Source organism: Labrus bergylta, chromosome 20 (genome assembly GCF_963930695.1).
Source record: "Labrus bergylta chromosome 20, fLabBer1.1, whole genome shotgun sequence".
In the NCBI taxonomy this organism is placed as follows: domain Eukaryota; kingdom Metazoa; phylum Chordata; class Actinopteri; order Labriformes; family Labridae; genus Labrus; species Labrus bergylta.
Window position 1 is genome coordinate 6,280,383 of NC_089214.1, and position 20,481 is coordinate 6,300,863.

The window sequence follows — 20,481 nt, forward strand, 5'->3', positions numbered from 1 at the left end:
TTTAGCAAAAGTCAGGGCCGTTAAGTATATAGGTTTATTTTAATATTGTACAAATTATTATTATTATTATTATATACCAGTGACCTATCACTCAGTTTGACCTCAGTGGTTTTTAATGGCATCCACTGCATGATAAAATAAGATGTCAGTTGTCTTATGGTTTTTCATATGGTAAGATAAACCTGATGAAGTTCACGCTGTCTGAACCATTGACTGTAAAAATGCTAAAAACACAAAGAAAACAGCAGGCAGAAAGAAACTTTGTTAAAAAGTGCTCTAATTCATTTTCTCTGAGCAGCTGAATTGATCTCTAAGCTATAATCCCTTGCTTATCTGAAACAGTGGGGAGCAGGTGTGATTGTGCATGAATATAATCAACTTAATCAACAGTGGTAGCTTTGAATACCCATGAAGGCGTTGCCAAATTACTGGGCTTGAACCGAACACTGTAATATTTTTAATTTTGTTTTTTTCATATTCCAAGTTGCAGATTTTGTATCCAATGGGTTCCCCTCTTGTTACATGTAAATATATATTTTATATTTTGTGCATAAAATGGCACTTCATTTAAAAACAAAATGCAACTTTTGTGTTTGTGTTTATACAAAGTCACATTTGGGGTCATTTTTCTCAAAACAAACAGCTACAACAAATTTGCATTGCAAGTGTGCACTAAGGGACGCTGTTGGTCTCGACAGTCGGAAGCCGCTTGTGTATGCAAGCGGCTGAAGAAGACCTGTCTCCCATTCAGATTAAGCACGCCACATTTATTTTCATTACTGGCAGATGACAGTTGTTCACCCAAGATGCAGGATTGATTAGGAAACCCTGTTTTGTACACAGCTGCAGGGAATAAACACAAAAATGTAAAAGTATGAAGATCGGATCCATCAGGCAAATGAAGATGGACAAATATTGAAGGGGCATGGACGGGCCAAATTGATTAGCAGATGACAGCCTTGTGAAGCAAAAAGAATCCTTCCAAGGTGTCTGTCTTTTTTTACATCCATCTCATGCCGCCTGTATTACATTTCTTTCTGACAATATTGTTAGAACAGGATGTTTTGTTGGACTCTCAGGGCAAATAACCTGTAGAAGAAGCTAAAAAAAACGCTTTAAAAGCTGCCCGAGTCCATATTGAATGTAAATTTACAGCCTCGCCCGCTGTGAGAAGTGATTTTAACTATCAACCTGTAATAGAGATTTAGACGTCGCCTGAGCTCTCTTTCATGCAGTCATCCTTTGACCTTGGTGTTTTAAACTACCTGTAATATAACCTGTCATGACTAAGAGGTGATGATATAATCTAGGTGTCCTTCTCCCACCAGCATGGTGATAACTTCTCCAGCTTCCCACAGCTTTTTTTTTATATATATATATATTATATTGTTCACATCCAAGGCCAGAGCCTGTTAATTCTGTTTTACGGCCAGAATGGAGGACTCTAATGTTCAATTTCCATGATCACTTCATTCTGTAAAAGCCTGTAAAATACATCCAATGCTAGAAAGTGAGATTTTTATTAGGATGTTTTCCTCAAAGTAAAATATCACCAACTTGTAATAATGCACTTTCTGTCAGAGGCTACAAAACAGGATGGAGTTTAGACAGAATTGTGCTGCTCGACATAAAAGTGAAATATTTAAGTATAAATCAGCTACTCGAGCTTCAAATGAACTGCAGTTATTCATTTTCAAGGTTATTAAAACAATGCTGGTGTTGATGATTTAACTGCTGCCAAGTCTCGTAGGCGTCAGCTTTAAGACCAACACTGACGTACAGTCTAACAGCAAAAGAGAAAAAAAGCCTGAACCATAAGGGGCTGTTTGTGATCATTTTCCAATTAAATGTCTTTTCCTCTCCATTATGAAATGGATATAAATTCTTTGATGCAAACTTACTCTGCCAGAAAAAAATGGTCTCCAGTAAATGAGCCCAGTTGGAGCAACAAGGCTCATTTACTGGCCTTAATGAATGACCTATTGAAATTGATTGGCACTGATCGTTGCTGAATATGTTTTCTCTGGGAAATCTTCAAACACTTTTCTGCCTTACCTTCCAAGCTACGGCTGTCAGCTCAAGTCACATCAGCGGTTTAATGTAAGGAGAAATGCACAAGGAGTTATGCGTGATGTCTGTTTTTTCCTGCCTTGGAGGAAGAGTGGGAGAGGACAATGGAGAGACAACAGTTGTCAGCTATCAGCACGGTTCAGTGGCAAGTTGGAAAAGAAGTTTCCTTGTAACTTTAAGTTATGGGTGGGTTAGGGTTATTCAATTCCGGAATTTGAGTAAATAAGGGATCTTATGATACTAAACCTCGTTTCCTAGCCAAAGTTAAAGGAGCAATATGTCACTCTGACACCTAGTGTTTACAACGGGTACTGCAGTCAAAATTCAAAACATTGGAGAGAGCAGTCTCCGCCCGACTCCTCTTCTCTGGAGTCGATGTGCTCGCATGTTGCCATGTCCCGGACACTGAAGCTTCATTATTAAACCAGCTCTGCATCGGCCTATTTTTCACAAGTATCTCCATTATCTAGCCAACATTAGTGTTATCACGTTTCATCGTCGAGCTCATTAGAAAAATGCCTAGGCTTTTTAGCTAGTTTAGAATCAGATATCTGAGCTAGTTCACTTGCCTGCTTTCGTCGCTGTAACACCTGCTGGTTTGCTGTTTGTCTGGCAAAACAAGCGATGTCCAACGGCCGTGTGGGGGTGTCTTTAAACCGCCTATCTTCTCTGGTCAAGGCAAAAAACTAACCATATGCAACAGAATCGAAACTAAGGAGGAGGACATACTGACTGCTGCATTGTTGAGGAAGAAACCAGCACTTCATCATAGCATGTTTCTTTAATGTCTGATCATATAGAAAGACATTTTTTTTTTCATTTATTTCAATAGATATCTTACAGATTGGAGCTTTAAGGTGTTAACTAAGATGATTCAAGTGTGTTTTTCTCTTCTGCTACACGGTATGGATTGCAGGTTCAGTTTGTGAGTTTTAACAGAAAAATTTTCTCTGCCTTGCATTGTGTACTAGCACAACATTTTGACGGAGCATCCCTAACAAACAACTCTTTAAATGTTTGTGCAACAAAAACCACTATCCTGCCTCTCGCCTTCAGACATCATTTTGTTTTCATAGCTACATTTTTCCTTCTGTAGATCAACATCCTCAGAAGCAGCTCGTGCAACCTAAAACAGCAACTTTATGGGTTACCATCTGTGCATGTTAACACAGATTTTAAGGGAAAATGAAAAAGTACGAGTATTCAAAAAGAGGAAGGAAGAAATGTTTTCCCACCCTCTGTGTGTCTCTTCATATTCTGTGCTGTAAAAAGCTTTGAACTAATTCATTCAGATTAATTAGTGCACATATTAAGATACACTGCCCATTGGTATAGCTAGAAGACAAACTTAAAGCATTTGACTTTTCTGAAACAAAATAAAAAAGAAACGTCTCAGTTCTAATATCCGGACTGTGACACTCACAAGTTTAGCTTTGTCTTTTCTGGTGTTGGAATGCCTTTTCAACAGAGCACAGATTGGTTTCAGAACCCATTTGGCTGCTGAATTTGAATCAACAGATTGAAGTTAGCAGAAAAGATGCCTCTTAACTGATCTGCAGGAGGAAAAAAATAGAAACAATGGCAATGAAATGATCTCAAAAGGCAGGGTGTTACACTTTAATCCTGTTGCAGCATTCCTGCAAACGATGGCAACAACTGAACGTGTTTTTTTTGGTTTAGCCGTGTTTGAGGCCTTGAGCTAGTACACAGCACATGTCGGATCTGGAAATGCTGCTGAAGGTTTCTACAAAAAAACAAAACTGCTTTAACACTGAATTTTTGTAAAAAGAAACATAAAACAAGCGTTAACAGGGGTGCAAATAAAGGACGGCGGTGTGATTTTAATGATGAATGAGATTATTTACCGCCTCAGATGTCACATTTTCATCGCTTTCTTCTGTTTTTCCCCTTCAAGTTGAATTGGTCACACGTTTCATTAGCATGACGATGATTTCCACATTTAGCTCTGTTTGACTCGGCTTCAGGATGCATGCTGTCTTGGAAACTAATGAAGGCCTTGTCTGCCCACAGGAACCACGGTAGTGCAAGTGGCAGCCACAGATGCAGATGACCCAACATATGGGAACAGTGCCAGAGTGATCTACAGCATCATCCACGGACAGCCGTACTTCTCAGTGGAGCCAAAGACAGGTGAGTACGACGTCTGTGAAAGTGGAGGTGACCATTGTTCAGATATGGCCACATTGTGTCCAAATTTAGACCCCAGAAAACAATAAGTAAGCCCCCCACCATGAAAAAACTGATGAGCTGCTGCAAGTCTTTGTCTTTGATGTCATGTAAAAAGTAAACATATTAGAATTTGTCAAATCACTGGGGACCCCAATCACCAAAATCCGTCTCATTATGTAATATGTGTCGTAAGCATTGCAAAAATATTAGCAGACACATTTAACCAATTTTGTCATGTAAGTATTTAGTAAAATGTCCTGAAGTCCATCTTGATTCAGGCTTGGTTATGTGTGGATATTTATTTCTTTAATTGAGTCTTTCATTGAAAGTCCCATGGCTGCTTTTCATTCATCCATCTTTACAAAATTTCACCAAATGGAATTCACGGTAAAATGAGTTGAGGGGCACCGATAGCCTAGTGGTTGGTGCACGCGCCACATATACGGAGGCTGCTGTCCTCCAAGCGGACAGCCCGGGTTTGAATCTGACTTCAGGCTCCTTTCCTGCACGTCATTCCCCACTCTCTCTCTCTCTCTCTCCCCAATTTCTGACTCTACCCCTGACAGTCCTGTCTCTAATAAAGGCATACAAATTCCCCAAAAATAAATCTTTAAAAAAATGGGTTTGGGGTTTTATCTAGGTTTCTATGTCTTTGTATTTTCACTTATTCAGGCCAAACTTCCAAAGGCTTAATGAAAATGAAAGATGTCTTTGACAATGACGGTCGTTCAAACCATCCCACTCAAAGACTTCATGTTGAGCTTCTGAGTTACCCAGCTTTAGAGATGATACCTTGTAATAATTAAACACTTTTTAGTAACACACTTTAATGTGAAACAAATCTCACAAGTGCTACAGAAGTGATGATCATACATTTGAAGTATGGGGGAAGGCAGAAATAATCAGACAATCAGGAAACAGTGTTATTAACCACCAGGCCAAATTTCAGTAGTGAAAAAAAGTGTTAAGTTTAAATAATTAAGTTTTAAATAATGAAAACATCTCTGCTGTGGGATGCCATGGGAGTGTCCGTTGAGCAGTAACCACGCCTACTCGAGCGATGGACACGCCTCTCTCAACTGTCAAAAACTGCTGACAGTGGAGGGTTCATATGGCCTTCCTATTGGACCGTTCCAGCCCTGCATGTTTGAGCACCCAGAGCCTGAGGACTCTGAACTCCGTGAAAACAGGCCGAGCTCTCTGGCATCCATGAAAGATACACCTGCAGAATGGAGGCATAGCAATTTTTTGACCCCGCTCTCCAACAGTCTAAGGGTCTGTGTCCACCTGGTGTTTTAAGCCAGCATCTTTTTTTAATTTTTTAATTTTTTTATGGTTCCCAATGAGGAGAGAACGTTTGCAGCAGCAGGCCGCCGCCCCCGGAGATTAGAAGCAGCGTTCTTTATCCGAGAGATTCTAGTTGAAGATCTTTCAACTTCTCAAAAGGGCGCTGTTTGACGTCACCGGCGTTCATTCCGTGTCTTTTCTGTCTGAACGGAGCCATTATAGCATGGCCGTCATCACTACTAAGCTGATCATCCAGACAAAGGAGAAGGGTAAACATCCTCCGTTAGATGCTCTTAAAGGGGGGGGGGGAACGGAGCAGCGTCGGTCACACAGCAGCCATTGTCAAGAGACTCATGTAATAGCGACAAATACGTGCAACGCTTTTATTCAAAGCACACAAGTGCTTCATCTGCCCGGGAGAACGCCATGTGGCCACGCCCTAAAGCCTTCAGATTTAGGACATCAATGAATTGAGAGTTGTCCTTCCTTTACTCATACAAAACAACGGCACATTGTAAGAATAAAACTCTTGTGCATATCAAGCTGTCTGGTACAACTGAGCACAGGAAACGACATCAGCAATAACACGTACTTTAATTAAGATCTCTATAATGATGTATTTTAAAAAAAACCTGAACATTACACATCATGAGACTACCAGTTGGATACATTGTATTAGCTGTAACAGGTGCAGCTAATGAAGTGGCCGCTGATTGACTCCCTCGAGTCAGTCGCTTTAAGAACATGTTAATTATGTGAGCTGACTGAGAGCCAGAGGAAGGCGAGAGAACAAGCTAACAAACATGTCTACCCGTGAGTGTTTGCTATTTTAATGTAACAATTGAAGTGTTTGTCAGTGAAAAGATCTAATATGATGTAGCAGTAGCTCATACAGTACCTTATAAATAAATCAAGTTTTTTTTTACCACTACATTTTCTGCAAATAATCTGACTGAGAGAGCAGTGCTTTTGAATTTATTGCAATAAATTCAAACTTTTTTGATGTGTTTACTGCGGATGTTTATTTTGCTGTAATGATAAGATTGCAATTTATCGTGTAGCCCTAATCTAAAGTAGGACTATACAGTATGTGCAAAAGAAACCTAAGTGTATTAAACTCAGCATGGGGTGGTATTTTACTGCTTACAAATTCAACTTTTGATTAGTTTGTATTATGCTCTATTTCAAAATGCAACAGTATTTTCTGTACTAGAAAAAAAACAAACCTGGACTTAAACACTTTGAAGCTGATGATGACGTTTTCATTTTGCTATCAACAAATTACGGCACTGTTTAAAGAACGAAGCAGAAAACCAAATTCTATTACTTATCATCACTCGGGGCTGCGGAGATAACAGCATATTGGAGAAAAGTTTAACAAAAGCCTGAGCAAAAAAAAAAAAGGGCCTCAAATAAACTGCGAGATAAGATGCGAGGTAGTTTGTTGACTTGTGGGGCGTTTTATCCTGAGAAGTGCAGCGGCAGCCCCTCGCTACATCTTCATAGCCGGCTCATTAGACACTGCCCTGCCGAGGCTCAGCTACTTCATGCAAAGCACTCTTGCAAGAAAAGAGAAAAATATGGGCTATCCCATAATATTAGGCTTCATCCCCCTGCTTCGGGAGCAACACATACACACATGCTGGTATTTTATGAATGTAGTTTTAATTCATGAACTGGTGGGAGCCACTGCAATGCAGGGATTTATGTCGTTTATTTTTCACAGTCAGGCAGACAGAACTAAGAGGAATGCTCAACGACAACAAAAAACTCTACTGTGACCTGTTAGGTTCTCTGTAAACATTCAATAAGCCTAACCAGCGGAAGAAAATGGAGTATTCAAGAAAAATGAATGCACATGGCAAGAAAGGAAATGACTTCTCACTGTGCAGGCATTATGGATGTGCTGTTAGAGGAGGAAAAGATGTAGTGAGCATCAAAACTCCAGCACACTAAGCTATGGAGTCTGCACACTATCACAGCATTTCTGTGTTGTTTTTCACTTTCTAGAGACATTGAGCTAATGAAGCCTCCTGCTGCAGCTTTCATTAGGGAACATTTCCATGTTTCCATGTTTGGGGGTGAACATTTACATGTTTTATCCACCCTAAATGAAAAGGTTCCTCGTGGATACTCTTTAAGCTCCGACAGTTCCTGTGGGAGGTCGGCGAGGCTGTAAATCTTTGATATTCTCGGAAGCTGAAACTTCTGTGGGCTAATTAATGAGTTAAAATGCTGCAATCACCTTCCCTAAGATGAGTTTGGGCGGGAACTTGGGAATTTGTGCGCCAGTGTTTTTCTCGGTTCCTTTTTTTTTTTTTTTTTTTCGGGGAATTTAATTCAGCTCATGACCAAGCACCTGAACATCTAAGGATGTTGGGTAATTTTTTTGTCAACATTTGGGCCACATAGAAGCTTGCACTTTTAGTCCATGTAAAGCTCAAGACAGTCCACCGAATCTATGGCTATTTATACTCGTGGTTGCATCTGAAGAACATTTAGCACAATACATTTAGATCAGCATCTACAACAGCCAACAGTGTTGAGTGTGAGAATATATCACAGTCTGCTTGTAGGCCCTCCTCATCTTGGTGAGACATCAAACTTAAAGCAAGTGTTTCATCGAAAGCAACATTTTCACTTTTATTTTCTTTTAGATATCATAATGAATACGTAGAAACGTCCCTTTTTTTGCCTTTGCTGGGCTGGTAAAGGCGATAAAGAATTCATTAAATGTAGTGAAGTGTAGGCTGGTTTATTAATCTGTCAAACAGTGGCACACACCCTCAGACACACACACAAACCCTCAGACACACACACCTAAATGTGCACTCAGATAGAGCCCTTGGGCCCCGGCCAGCTCCTCAGCTCTCTGCTTCCCATCGCTGCCCGACCACGCCTGATTATACTTGGCTCTGTTTCCGCCCACGTAGAAGGTGATTGGATCTCATGGTTATGAGATGCAATATCGGAGTCAGAATTGAAGAGCTTGGACGGCTGTCAGAGAGGTGTGACTCCATGTGGGGCTCGATGCAGGGAAGCATGAAGACATGTTCTCTTGTTTGACAGGGCTAACCTTAATAACAACCCGGTGTAAAACAACGGCTTACAGGGCAGTAACTTGTGCGTCGAGGGGAGAACCTGCAGGGCTTTATAGCAGCATCGTTACTTCTGTGAATCCTCTCTTGGTTTGAAGCTGGCTTTTGATAGATTCCTTTTCCCCTCTATATGGCTCCCTTAAAAAGTACGAGGCACAACTGTAATTGGGAGAAATATTAGGAAGTGCTCACACCGTTACCTTCATCTTCATCTTAATTTAGTCGCCTTTCAAGAAGAACTACCTTTGGGAAATAAAAATTGATACCACTAAAAATGCTCGGCTGGTTTTCTTAGAGAAAAATCCTGTGTTGTCATCAACTTTGAAACTGTAGCACCTTTTACAAACTTGCCACCTTTTGTTTTTTAGTTGTCTATTTGCTTTTTGTTTCTTTGACATCTTAAGAATAAACTGTTCCAGCCATGTTATCCTCATAACTTTGAAACTTTGGGGGATTCATTGCCACATGATACGTTCTAATATCTGCTACTTCCTATTCGAAGATAAATTAAAATTCCGATCACGAATCACTTAAAGGATTGGCTCATTTATCATGTCTTGCCCGGCAGAGATTTCCAAAATGGGACTGATAGAAATCTGACCACCTGCCTCTGGCTGTTCAATGATCTTTTTAACAAAGTTTGAAAGAACAACTGAACACATCGATGAGTCTCAAGAGAGACTTCATGACACCCATACCAATTAGAGCGAGAGCGGACTTCTCCTTCAGTGGTGTTCAAACAGCAGTCTGCCCCATAAAGTCCATATTACTCTCATATTTTCTTAGTCCCATTCCGTTCAGAGCACTAGAGCTCATTTATTCCCTTCCTCGGTTGATGACCTGATTTTCATTAAGCTGAGTAGACTTTTTAAATCCAATTGTTGATATTTCAAAAGCTTTACAGTGTTTGAGTACTTACTGTAAGTGGCCTGTGTTCACTTACAGTAGATTGTGATGCTAACCACAGTTAATTCCTGCTCTATGCCATACTTTACACTGCAGTCATCACGATGGATGAGATTTGATGCAGAGACACTGTTCAAATGTCAGCCTTCCTTCTTTCTGTTTGGTGTAGAGCTGTCAGTGTCTTTAAAGCGTTTCATTGAATCCTCAGATCTTAAGAGTGACGGTCGCCTACATGTGCGTGCAGACATTTGTTAGCATCTTGACACCATTTTACTTTTCTCAGATTTTCTATCACAGAAGAATGTGGTACGCTTTATTGAAGTCTTTTGTTAAACCTTGTCAGTCACATCGTATACATTGTTCAATGTCTGCATTGCAGTTAACCTTCTACATTTTGAGTTGAAATCTTCCTAAATCGAACAGGAGTGGTCGGTACATGACGTCTGAAGAACGAGGCGGAAGCAACAGAGTCCACTATAGGATGCTATAATGAAAATGTTTGCCTTCATATCAGTTGTACCTGTTCCTCCACATGCTCACAATATCAACTAAAGAGCAGAGAAGATCACACTGGTGAAGAGAAAAACATAATGAAGCAGTTACGCTATGCATACACGCTTATCACCGAGCGCCGCCCACAGGATAATTATCGTCAACCCCTCCCGCTTGCTTGCAGAATTTCCCTGAATATTACCTTCTTCCTTCTCACATCAGCTCACACATCAGCATGCGGAACATTTACCAGGGAGCTGGCAGGAGAAAGTCCGGGTAAAGTTTGAGGGAAAAATGAAGCTGGTAGGGGCGCTGTTGGCCTCGTAAAGTTGGGTTACGCACCCAAAAAAACTGACAACTCTCTTGTCCTCAAGGTGGCATGAGTTGAATCCGAACTGTGGCTCCATTCCCACGACATTCCCCACTCTATCCACTATCCTGTCTCTCCAATAAAGACATAAAAGCCTAAAAAATAGTTGACCAAGTGTTTAGTTTCAAAGTAAAGCCTATTCCTATATGTATTCAAGCTGTATTCTTTCTAATGGCAATCAAAAAGACTCCTGATTGGAAAAATCATTCTGATAGTTTGAAACCAGAAACGACAATGAGCCAATTTATCAGTGGATTAATTACCAAATGAAGATTTTTCTTTAAGATTTGGTGGAGTGATTGACACGTGTTGCAACAGGGGCTGCTTTTAGAAAATGAATTGTAGTTTTGCGTTTATAAAACCAGCGGGAGGAACACTGAACAAGTCTGCCAGGTGTTGTGAACACAAATATATCTGCTCATTATTGCAACCATAATCATCCTCGAATTTAACTCACCAAAAAGAGCTGGAGCACAGACTTCATCTGTTTCTACAATTAACTATACAGAAAGCCATATGTCCTAAATTTGCATGACAAATACTCCAAAAGGCACCAACACACGGCTGAGATGTGAAGTTCAGTGATGCGAAGGAAACAAACGCTTTTGGCACTCAAGTGATTCATTCCCCGACTGTTGTCATGAAAGAGGAAATTTAGAGACCAAAAACACTTTTTTGTTTTTGTATCTGTCTTTAAACATGTTTCATTCTGCTGGATAGTTGGGCATTTTAAAATGGTTCTTTATGGGGATGGACTCACTAATGACGCCAGCTTAAAGTGGACTTTTAAGGAACTTCAGACTTTGTACACTACCTCTTTGGCTTTATTTTTCAGCCCAGGAAGTGTATCAGACCTTAAAACTACTGAAGGAAAACTATTTAATTGACCATTGTCGAGACAGGTTTTTTGTTATCATTTCTTTCTTTAAAGCACTGTAACTGAAGGCATAAAACAAACATTTTTCATGTAAAGATATACTTTACTCGCTTCGTCTGCATTCTCCCTGACTCCTGTAGGACTTATGAATTACCCATCAAATATCTACCAGGGTTGACTCTTTCATTAGGCTATTGCTTGCAGTCTCCTACATTGCTGTTACAAAGATTTGGACATCTTTTTTATATCTGTTAATTATTAATAGGTATTACTACATAATATTCCCTCAAGTGATACCTCTCGCATCAGGTAAACCTTTTCAATCTCGTTCACACTGAGATTTTATCAATTATTGTCCCACTGCCAAAGAATACAACAGGATTATTGATTAATAAATATTCTAATGTACTGTGCTCCCCCGGCCCTGTGGAGTAAGAGAGAGAGAGAGAGAGAACACAAACATTTGGACAGAGCAGATGTGAAGTAGAGATACTTTGAAGCAAGAGGAGTAAGGGCAGGAAAGGGTTTTTGTCTATGCTCCAGTATGTCGATGCTTTTGCACCCATGCTGATGTGCGCCTCACGTCCACACCAATGACATGTTAGCCTGTGTGGGTTGCTGTGTGCATGGCACAATTGGCTGTTCATGTGTATAAATCTGAGATCACCACATAATCCAATATATTTGAGAGGAAGTGCAGGTCACAGGTCACTGACAAATAGGCTGAAAATCGTCCGGTTCCAGTGACCACCTGATCAAAAGGTTGTTATCTCATTATTTATTAATTATTAAAGACATTATTTTTCTTGAAATAGTTTTTCTGAGGTAAACAAGGGGTCTACTTTTTCTAATCTCTTGGAATGGGACCATATTATGTGACCTGTTAGTTTTTAACATATCATCAATACCATGTATCTTAAAGACTACACTCAGGGGGTGAGACACTGGCTTTAAGACAGCAGCCCAGGATTGAGTGTTGTGGGATGAGCGTTGTGCTTCTGTCTTTGCAAGTTACTAATTAGTCCCATTTGCAGCACACGCCTGGGCCATTGCAGAGGGTGACTTTGACAAAGTACCGGGGCTGAAATACACTCTAAGCTCCACACTGCAATACTGCACCAGCGATTAAGTGGCAGAGGGCTAATGGTCAGGGGGGGGGGAGGAGGATGTGTGCGACCCAGTGTTAGGTGGGTAGCATCCTTGCTCTTTTTCGCTTAACAAGTCTCTTTCCTCTGGTTCTTAATCCCAAATTGAATCTACAAGGTGCCCTTGGGAGAAGTACTTAATCCTGAATAGCTCCACTAACTTACAAGCAACGCATAATGTCGGCAAAATACATAAGTTGCTGCACCTAAAGCTGCTCCGTTAAGACAGTATTTTGTAATTCATATTGATTGATAGCTTGTAGTTTAGTTTGAAGGTGAAGCTGAATTGGTAGCGCTGTCGAGGACTGCGCTCTAATTGATGGCAGGCTCAAGGAGGTTTGAACAGCTGCCTCCAGCTCCATACACCTTGGCGATATTGCAAGTCCTTTAGAGACAATTATCCACACACATTAGCACTGCTAAGCATGCATGCAAGCTCGCAAACCTCAATGGCTGGAATAACAAGAGAAGAATTTAGTTAGTAGAACATGCCAGGTGCCTGAATGAGAGGATTAATTACATTCTGGAGGGGGTATTTAAGATGTGACACGGCTTGCCTCTCAAAGCGACACAACTATGACATCTGAATATGACAGGTACCTGGGTGAGAGGAGGAGGGGAGAGCAGAGGTTCGTCTCTTCTCAGCCTGAAAATCTAATTAAACAGAATGCAACTCAAATAAAGAGAAAGGCCACATCCAATCCTTGCGTAACCTGGAGCCGCTCTGAGGTCAGGAGGTGACAGGTTTCCTGTGATCAGTATGTAATTAAGATATTAGCACAGCCCTTCTTCTTTTTTTTTCAAAAGCTTTTCTCAACCCTATTTTGTTGTTGTAGCTCTGTGCCAGATTCTAGTTGTGGTGTCGGCACTAAATGGAGAACATTACAGCTGAAGGCGAGATATAAATCTGGCTGCCACAATGGGAGAGGCAATTTTTCAATTCAAATCACAAATGCACACACCTGGAGTGTGCACAGATGAGCACACTTGCTTTGAGGGAAACATTACAAATGAATGGAAATCTTGTTGTGTAACATGTTTGACATAATGACGTGTTCCGACAACACTTTTGTTCTGTCGTATCATGTGGCGCCTTCACAGCCCCTGGGTAAGCATAGTGACCTGTGATCAGAGCGTGATGCGTGAATGTCAATGAGTTATATACTTCCTAGGTCGGAGGTTTTATTCCCTGTTTGTATGGCCTGTTTTTTGTGTGTTATGGGATCTTTTTTCCTTGTAAGTGTAGCGCCTGAGGGTCTGGCAAATCACATCTTGCACCCTTCATGTTTAAGTGTTCATCACCTTCATCAGTACCTCTCATAGCTGCACGCAGAGCCAGAGGCTGCCTCGCAAAGTCTGCACTTTTTATTTCCTCTTCCCAAGACAAATGTCAAGTATCTGGGTTTTAGCAGGGAGCGTGGCCCACCCGTCTGCCGCCAGTGGTGTGGAGACAGCTAGATAAATGCATGGCTACAATGCGTCTGGCTTGCACCGGAGGCAAGGAGTCACGGCGCAATGCGAGGCCGTGCCGTGATAGCGACAGAAGGATTTTAATCATCGCCTCTCCCCAGGAATGACACCAGCGCCGCACGGGGTAACAGAGATAGAGAGAGCGGGGGACGGGGGAGGCTGGCACCCAGCAGACAAACAACAGACTCGCAACATCGCCGTGTGGATTAGCAGCGTAGCTCTGCAAGAAGTATGTGTGCTTCTGGCCAGGCGGGAGGAGAAACATGTTGGGGTTTTTTTTTTTTTTTTTTAAAGAGAGCTGGAATCAGGATTCATTGCATCATTAACCACAGCCAATATCTCTCAGGCTCCAACACGCCAGGCTGATATTAAATAAGTACATCAATTGTGTTTGAAGCCTATCTATGGTTCAGTGTGAGCATTCATTTGTTTCACTGCTGGCTGCACAAACCTTGCATCTTTTTTCCTGCTTTATCTCACCTTTTAGGAGTCATCTGCTGTCATCTGCTGCTGTTATTATAATCCAACCATTATCCAGCTCAGCCTTACTTCCTGAATGTTTAAAGACACCTCTTTTAAGTCTAGACATGCTTGCTTTGTCCCTGTGGTGAAGTTGTAGTAGAAAACAGAAAAGTTTGTTTCTGTTTGCGTCTCGCTTGTACTAAGGGAGCCTCGCTGGATTGAAGGTTTTGAAGTAACCTTTCAGATGCAACTCAGTAAACAGGGTTCACAGGTGTCACCGCAGCAAGCTCCCGAGCAGTGGTGGTGCTCTTTAATTGGCTACGAGGTTACACTGCTGAAGAAGCAACAGAGAAGTGATGAATGGGTGGAGGGGGGATGGATGTAAGGGAAGCAGATGGGTGAATATCCACATTGCAGAGATGGATGCCTAAATTCTCTTCATAAAAGCATTAAGCTAAAAAAAAAAAAAGAAGAAAAAACAGATGACATGTTTTGACTTTGTCGTTGAAGCTTAAGCGGAGGAGAGAAAGGCAGACGTGTTTTCCTCCTCCAGCGCTGTGTGACATCTCGCTGTTCATTATTTGATGCAGCACTGAAATGGCATGTTTTGTAGAGCAACAGGCAAAGATTATTGCTTTATTGACCACAGTCATCCCACTGTAAGCCCACTGGCAGCATCTTTGGAGAACAGAAGCGGACAGCTCACTATAATTTAGCTAACCGAGCCCTTTAGTTAGAGCAGCCAATAACAGTTTTCAGCTGCGGGGACTGTAATGACATTAACAAAGGATGGCAGGGCTAGAAAATTAAACACTTAATGGAATTGTTTATTTTCAAGTACAGCTGCAGCAGCGGTCAAACAGCATCTTCTTTTTTCTCTTAAAGTCTTTTGACCCACTTTTCTTGATTTGTTTGTCCTTCCTGCTTTGTTCCTGGATTGAGCTTAATTGCTAGTCCTAGTGTGTGTGTGTGTGTGTGTGTGTGTGTGTGTGTGTGTGTGTGTGTGTGTGTGTGTGTGTGTGTGTGTGTGTGTGTGTGTGTGTGTGTGTGTGTGTGTGTGTGTGTGTGTCTGTATGTGTGTGTGTGCACTTGCATTCCTATCCATCAGAGGACTTTAGTGTCATTGCTTATTCATCAACATGGGACCAGTCACCCAACAAGTGACATATTTAAGGCCTCTTCTTGGCCATGCCTTAAATTAATCCATGATTCCGCCAAAACCACTTTAGTGATTTTTTTTTTTTTTAATGTTTGCCAGGAGGGCACCTGCAGGTGTCTGTGAGAGAGACTGTGTGTGTGGTGCACCCATAGACTATACAGTATATGGACAACGCGCCTCAGTCTACTCCTGTTGAACAAAGATGAAGCCAAAATGCTCCCTTAATGATAAAACAACATATATCCACAGAAATACAGATTACGATGTCCTTTTCTTGGGTCCATTTAAAGCAGTTTAAGAAGTGTAATGACTTCAGAGCGATCAATCATGGCATTGTATTCCTATTAGCATTAAAAATACATTTTAAAAAAACTTTCCAGAGAAAGATGACTTGAACACAAATCAGCATAATATAAAAAATATGGATAACAGTGCAGCTTTGGTTGAAGAAATAACAGGCATAAATCTACCTTGGCTCACTCATACCAGCCAAATATATTTTACAAATATTTCTGAAATTCTTCATTATCAAGAGCACAGCTGATTGAGAATTCTGCAGTGGGCCTATTTTCTTTCTCGTAAGAGTGGGCCTCAATTACATATCAAATTTCAGAGTAATTTAAAGGATTATGAGGAATTCTTCAGGTGCTGACTATACGCAACAGCCTCCCTTTGATCTGCTTCATCAGGCCGTGAATGTGATAACACAACTAAAAAAGATAAATTTATTCAGGAACTGCATGTTATGGCTATGTGGGGATTCTTCATGAGTAATCTTCCATTTTCTGTAGGAATCTTTAATAAGTGCCATTTAATGAATGAAACACATTGTGTGGTAACTCATTAACTTTGAGAAGCAACAGTGATTGCTTTTGAAGGATTAGGGCACTTTTCGTTGCATTGAAATGCGTGGCGTTAATTTTTTCTGGAATTATCATCTTTGTAGTCAGGAGATAATGTCGAGCTTGGAAAAATTTCATTAATGGAAGATTTCTCTACAAGCTTTTTAGTATTTTGTGTGTGTGCCTGATCTTGGCTTGGCACTAGCTTTTTAATACAGTGGCTCAGGTGCAGACAAAAACAGACACCTGCAGACAAATGCCAGTCATTTAATGCCGGTGGTGTCACATCTCTGATCCTTTTCTGATGCAGATCAATCATGACAAGCGGGCTGACAGATTATACATCCCCTGGCGGCTAAAAATGTCCCTTTGCATGTGCTCACTTTTCAGCAGTGTCTTAACATAAACCTCATCATATGTCACTTCTAAACTATTTGGAGTGACAGTTCATTTCAGGGCTAACAACTGTCACAATAAACTGTTGATGTGAAAACAAGTTACCAGGCGTCATGGACATCCCGTTTAGAGTATGAGGAATAAATATGTTGTATTGCCCTCTAAATGTTTTTTTTTTTTCCTGCTTCGTTTTGAAAAACCAACCAAGTCATCACTTGCAGTGAAATGATGAAAATTTAAGCTCTGTGGCAAAGTAAAAATCTGACTACATCTCTTCTCAACTCAACTTAACTTTATTTATATAGCACTTTACACACAGCACAGTTGATCCAAAGTGCTGAACATCGCATATATAAAAAAAAACAAAGCATTAGAAAGTAACAGACAAGAACATCAAGAACACAGGTGAAACGACAGGTAACAATTTGAATAAAACATTATTATAGGCTGTTTAAAATGTTAGAAACCACCAATATAAAAGCATCCTTTTCTCTGCTTTTCTCTCTTTAGGTGTCATCAGAACAGCTCTGCCAGACATGGACCGGGAGACAAGGGACCAGTATGTTCTTGTCATACAGGCCAAAGACATGGTCGGCCAGATGGGTGGCCTCTCCGGCACAACCACCGTCACTGTCACGCTTACCGATGTCAATGACAACCCACCGCGGTTCACTCACAGTAAGACTGCGTTCCTGATTGTCCCCTAAGGGTTTATAAAGCCCCTCATGTACAGTAAATGCCATGTTTTTAACAGCTTCTCCACAATCAGATTGAAACCATCAGCTCCATGCAAGATCTTTAGCTTCAGATGAATGGGGCTTTAAAGATCTATAATTGCTGAAAGAACACTTAAACTCTGACAACTAAATGAGGGACACATTGTACTGCTCGCAATGAATGCAGTGGTACAGAAAACGCAGGGTTGTTATTCTGCTCTTGAAAATAAATCATTTGATCTGATACATTATGTGTTTGTCTAGTTAGTTTTGAAGAATGCCATGCTGTCCTTTTCTCTTTATCTTTTAAACTTCACATTGTTTGTATTTTCAGTAAACATTTGGACTTTTACAACCAAATTAAAAACAGCCTTCTTGGAAGGTGTACACCTCCTTGCTTTACTCTTTGTCACAGCTGTGGGCTGCTTCAGCCTTGGATACCAGGATCAATCAGACTCCCTCTTTTTTTGTTGTCAGCCTATTTCACGGGCTGCTAATGGGGTCCAGGCCGAGCTTTGGGATTCAAAGCCATGCAGTGCTTCTCATGATAATCTGAAGCGCCGGCAATCGGTTTACCGCTGATAGTCCAACCACTGTCTGCCTAGTGCACTCGTCACTGGACTGCTGAGGACCAAAGTCAATTTGCTAGCCCCTGGGGGAAAAGAAAGGTTCAAGTTTGCACAACAAGTCATCAATGACGTTTTAACCCAATGCTGTCAAGCTGGGAAGAAAGAGACTTTGGATGAGTTTGGGGGTTCCACCTGCCGTCGCGTTCACAGGGTCATGGGTCAGAATCGATAGACCATTATGGAGCATCAGAGCTGATAGAGTAGGGAGCTATAGCTAGTCCTTGGAAGAAAGGAAGGGAAAGGAGCCAAGGTTAGCAGCATGGGAGGAGAGACTGGGAGGGAGGTGGTGAAGGGAAGGAAAAAGAGGTAGGTGCAAGGGGCAAAGTGGAGGGAGGAAAGCAATTCTTTGGTCTTTTAAAGAGCTGCTATTCCACGGCAAATTAAAAAGCCATTATAAAGATTACATGGCGGCAAACAATGTCAGGCAGATTAGCATTTAGACGGTGGCTGAGGGAGACACTATGAGGAACACAGAAAGGTCTGGTAATGAGCTCCGCCATGGTGATCGGAGAGATTATGATTATGAATATGATTCCCTTCTTTATTCCTATAAGGGTACTTTAAATCCAAGGGGTCAGACAAAAGCTCAGGGAACACAATGGAGACTTTCGGAGTAATAGAATATTCAAGTGGACATTTCATCCCGTGAAAGGTATCGGAGAGGGACTAAGCCTTACTCTGGCTTTTTTTCTCTACACTTTATCTCTTTTTGGTCCAAGGGTTAAACCATCACATCCAGGCTGAATTAAGGGAGTTCTATGTTTTGTTGAATACTCTTCCACGTAAGAATCTGGCGTCTCAAATTAGTCTTTTCTTTCCTAGCTACATATTTTAACTTTTCTTCATTGCCTATGCTGCATTCCAAAATGAAAAGGGTCCCAAATGCCGCCGCCTGTCTCAGTTATGCAACATGAATTTATTGCTGAGCCACACGGCCGAATCAAAGCTGAAGGGGTTTTGAAAAAGGCTGAGCTGCTTGAAGGTGAGTTGGTGGTGAAATAAGCACATCCATTACCAGCATCAGCTTGCTCTCCCTTCCTTTTCCAGAGAACTATCAGTACACGGTGCTGGAGTCACTGCCGGTGCAATCTGTGGTGGCCAGAATCAAGGCTGCAGATTCTGACATAGGCTCCAATGCAGAGATGGACTACAGGATCATGGACGGAGACGGGCCTTCCATTTTCAACATAACGACAGATGAGGAAACACAAGATGGAGTCATTATCCTCCTGAAGGTACTTTATATATAAACAGATGGCTTAATTCAACAGATCACAGGCTTTCACATAGTATTACCTGCTCCTTTCTGAAACCCATCAAGATTGAAGGCAATATCTTGGTGTAGTTGGCATTTAGCGTTGCTTGAAATATGGATTGATGTGTTTTGACTATCTGCATACTGTAAACTGTTCGCAGTATATACATAAAGCCGTTTGTTTGCACTTACTGATGTTGTTCCCTCCTCTCTAGATCCTTGCTTGTGTTGTACTTACTCTCTGATGTACTTCACTTTGGACAAAAGCGTCTGCTAAATGAATTGTAGAATATACACTTTTCTTAATTAATCATAATTTCATGTAGATTTTCAAATTAAAATAAAAAAGCATGAAGCTGATAATATGCTTTTCCAACACTGAGCCACACTGTTGCACTGAGCAACACTGTCGTTGTCCTTCATTATCATCAACATTGGGCACTGTAGTTTACTCTAGTCCTATATACCCCATCTGTTGCAAATATTTACAATAGCACCAAATGTGAATTAATCCGCAGCTTAAAATAGTCCCCAAAAAATAGTAATGTTTGCTGAGTACCACAGTTCACAGCAGTTTCAGGAGCACAGTACATACAGCCCTTTTCACTTTGTCGCTTGTTATTTAAAATGTACAGTATTTATCAGGAATGAATGTGCAAGGAAGTGCACAGAGAGGGCAGGGGAGTCAGAGAGGATTAAGAGGGAGACTCAAGCATGGCTGATTTTGGTCTTTTCATTGGATTTTGGAATGCAGCGCGAAAATGTGCATTTCTTAGTTATAACAAATAGAAAAGTGCATTTCTGTGATCTTTGTGCTCCATGTAGGATATGCTTGTTTAAATTCTCTTCTTCGTTCCTAACCCCCATGTCTACATGTCTACACCCCTTTCCTTCTTAGTGTCTTTACACCTTTGGATTAGTGATCATCATCAATGACTAAAATAGTTCTCTCTCCAACACGTTTACAAGTAAACTGTAGTCCATTCGGGTTTAAGGTTAAAGACTTGTGTAAATCAGTGTAGTGATGAAAGATACAACAGAAAACTCAAAGTACTTGGTCTTTTTCGATTCTCTGATTTTTTTTGAAATTTTCAAAATCCAAAACAAAAAACGCCAA

At 41.0% G+C, this 20,481-nt stretch overlaps 1 protein-coding gene across 1 annotated transcript in view; it reads left to right on the plus strand.

Annotated features, from left to right (window-relative positions):
* The window catches only part of cdh7a (cadherin 7a), a 101,023-nt gene that overhangs the window by 49,717 nt on the left and 30,825 nt on the right, over positions 1-20,481 (plus strand). The window contains exons 4-6 of the mRNA XM_065948935.1: positions 4,102-4,221; positions 17,275-17,442; positions 19,157-19,344. Of these exons, the coding sequence (XP_065805007.1) occupies positions 4,102-4,221; positions 17,275-17,442; positions 19,157-19,344 (476 nt within the window). The remainder of the gene's footprint in view (positions 1-4,101; positions 4,222-17,274; positions 17,443-19,156; positions 19,345-20,481) is intronic.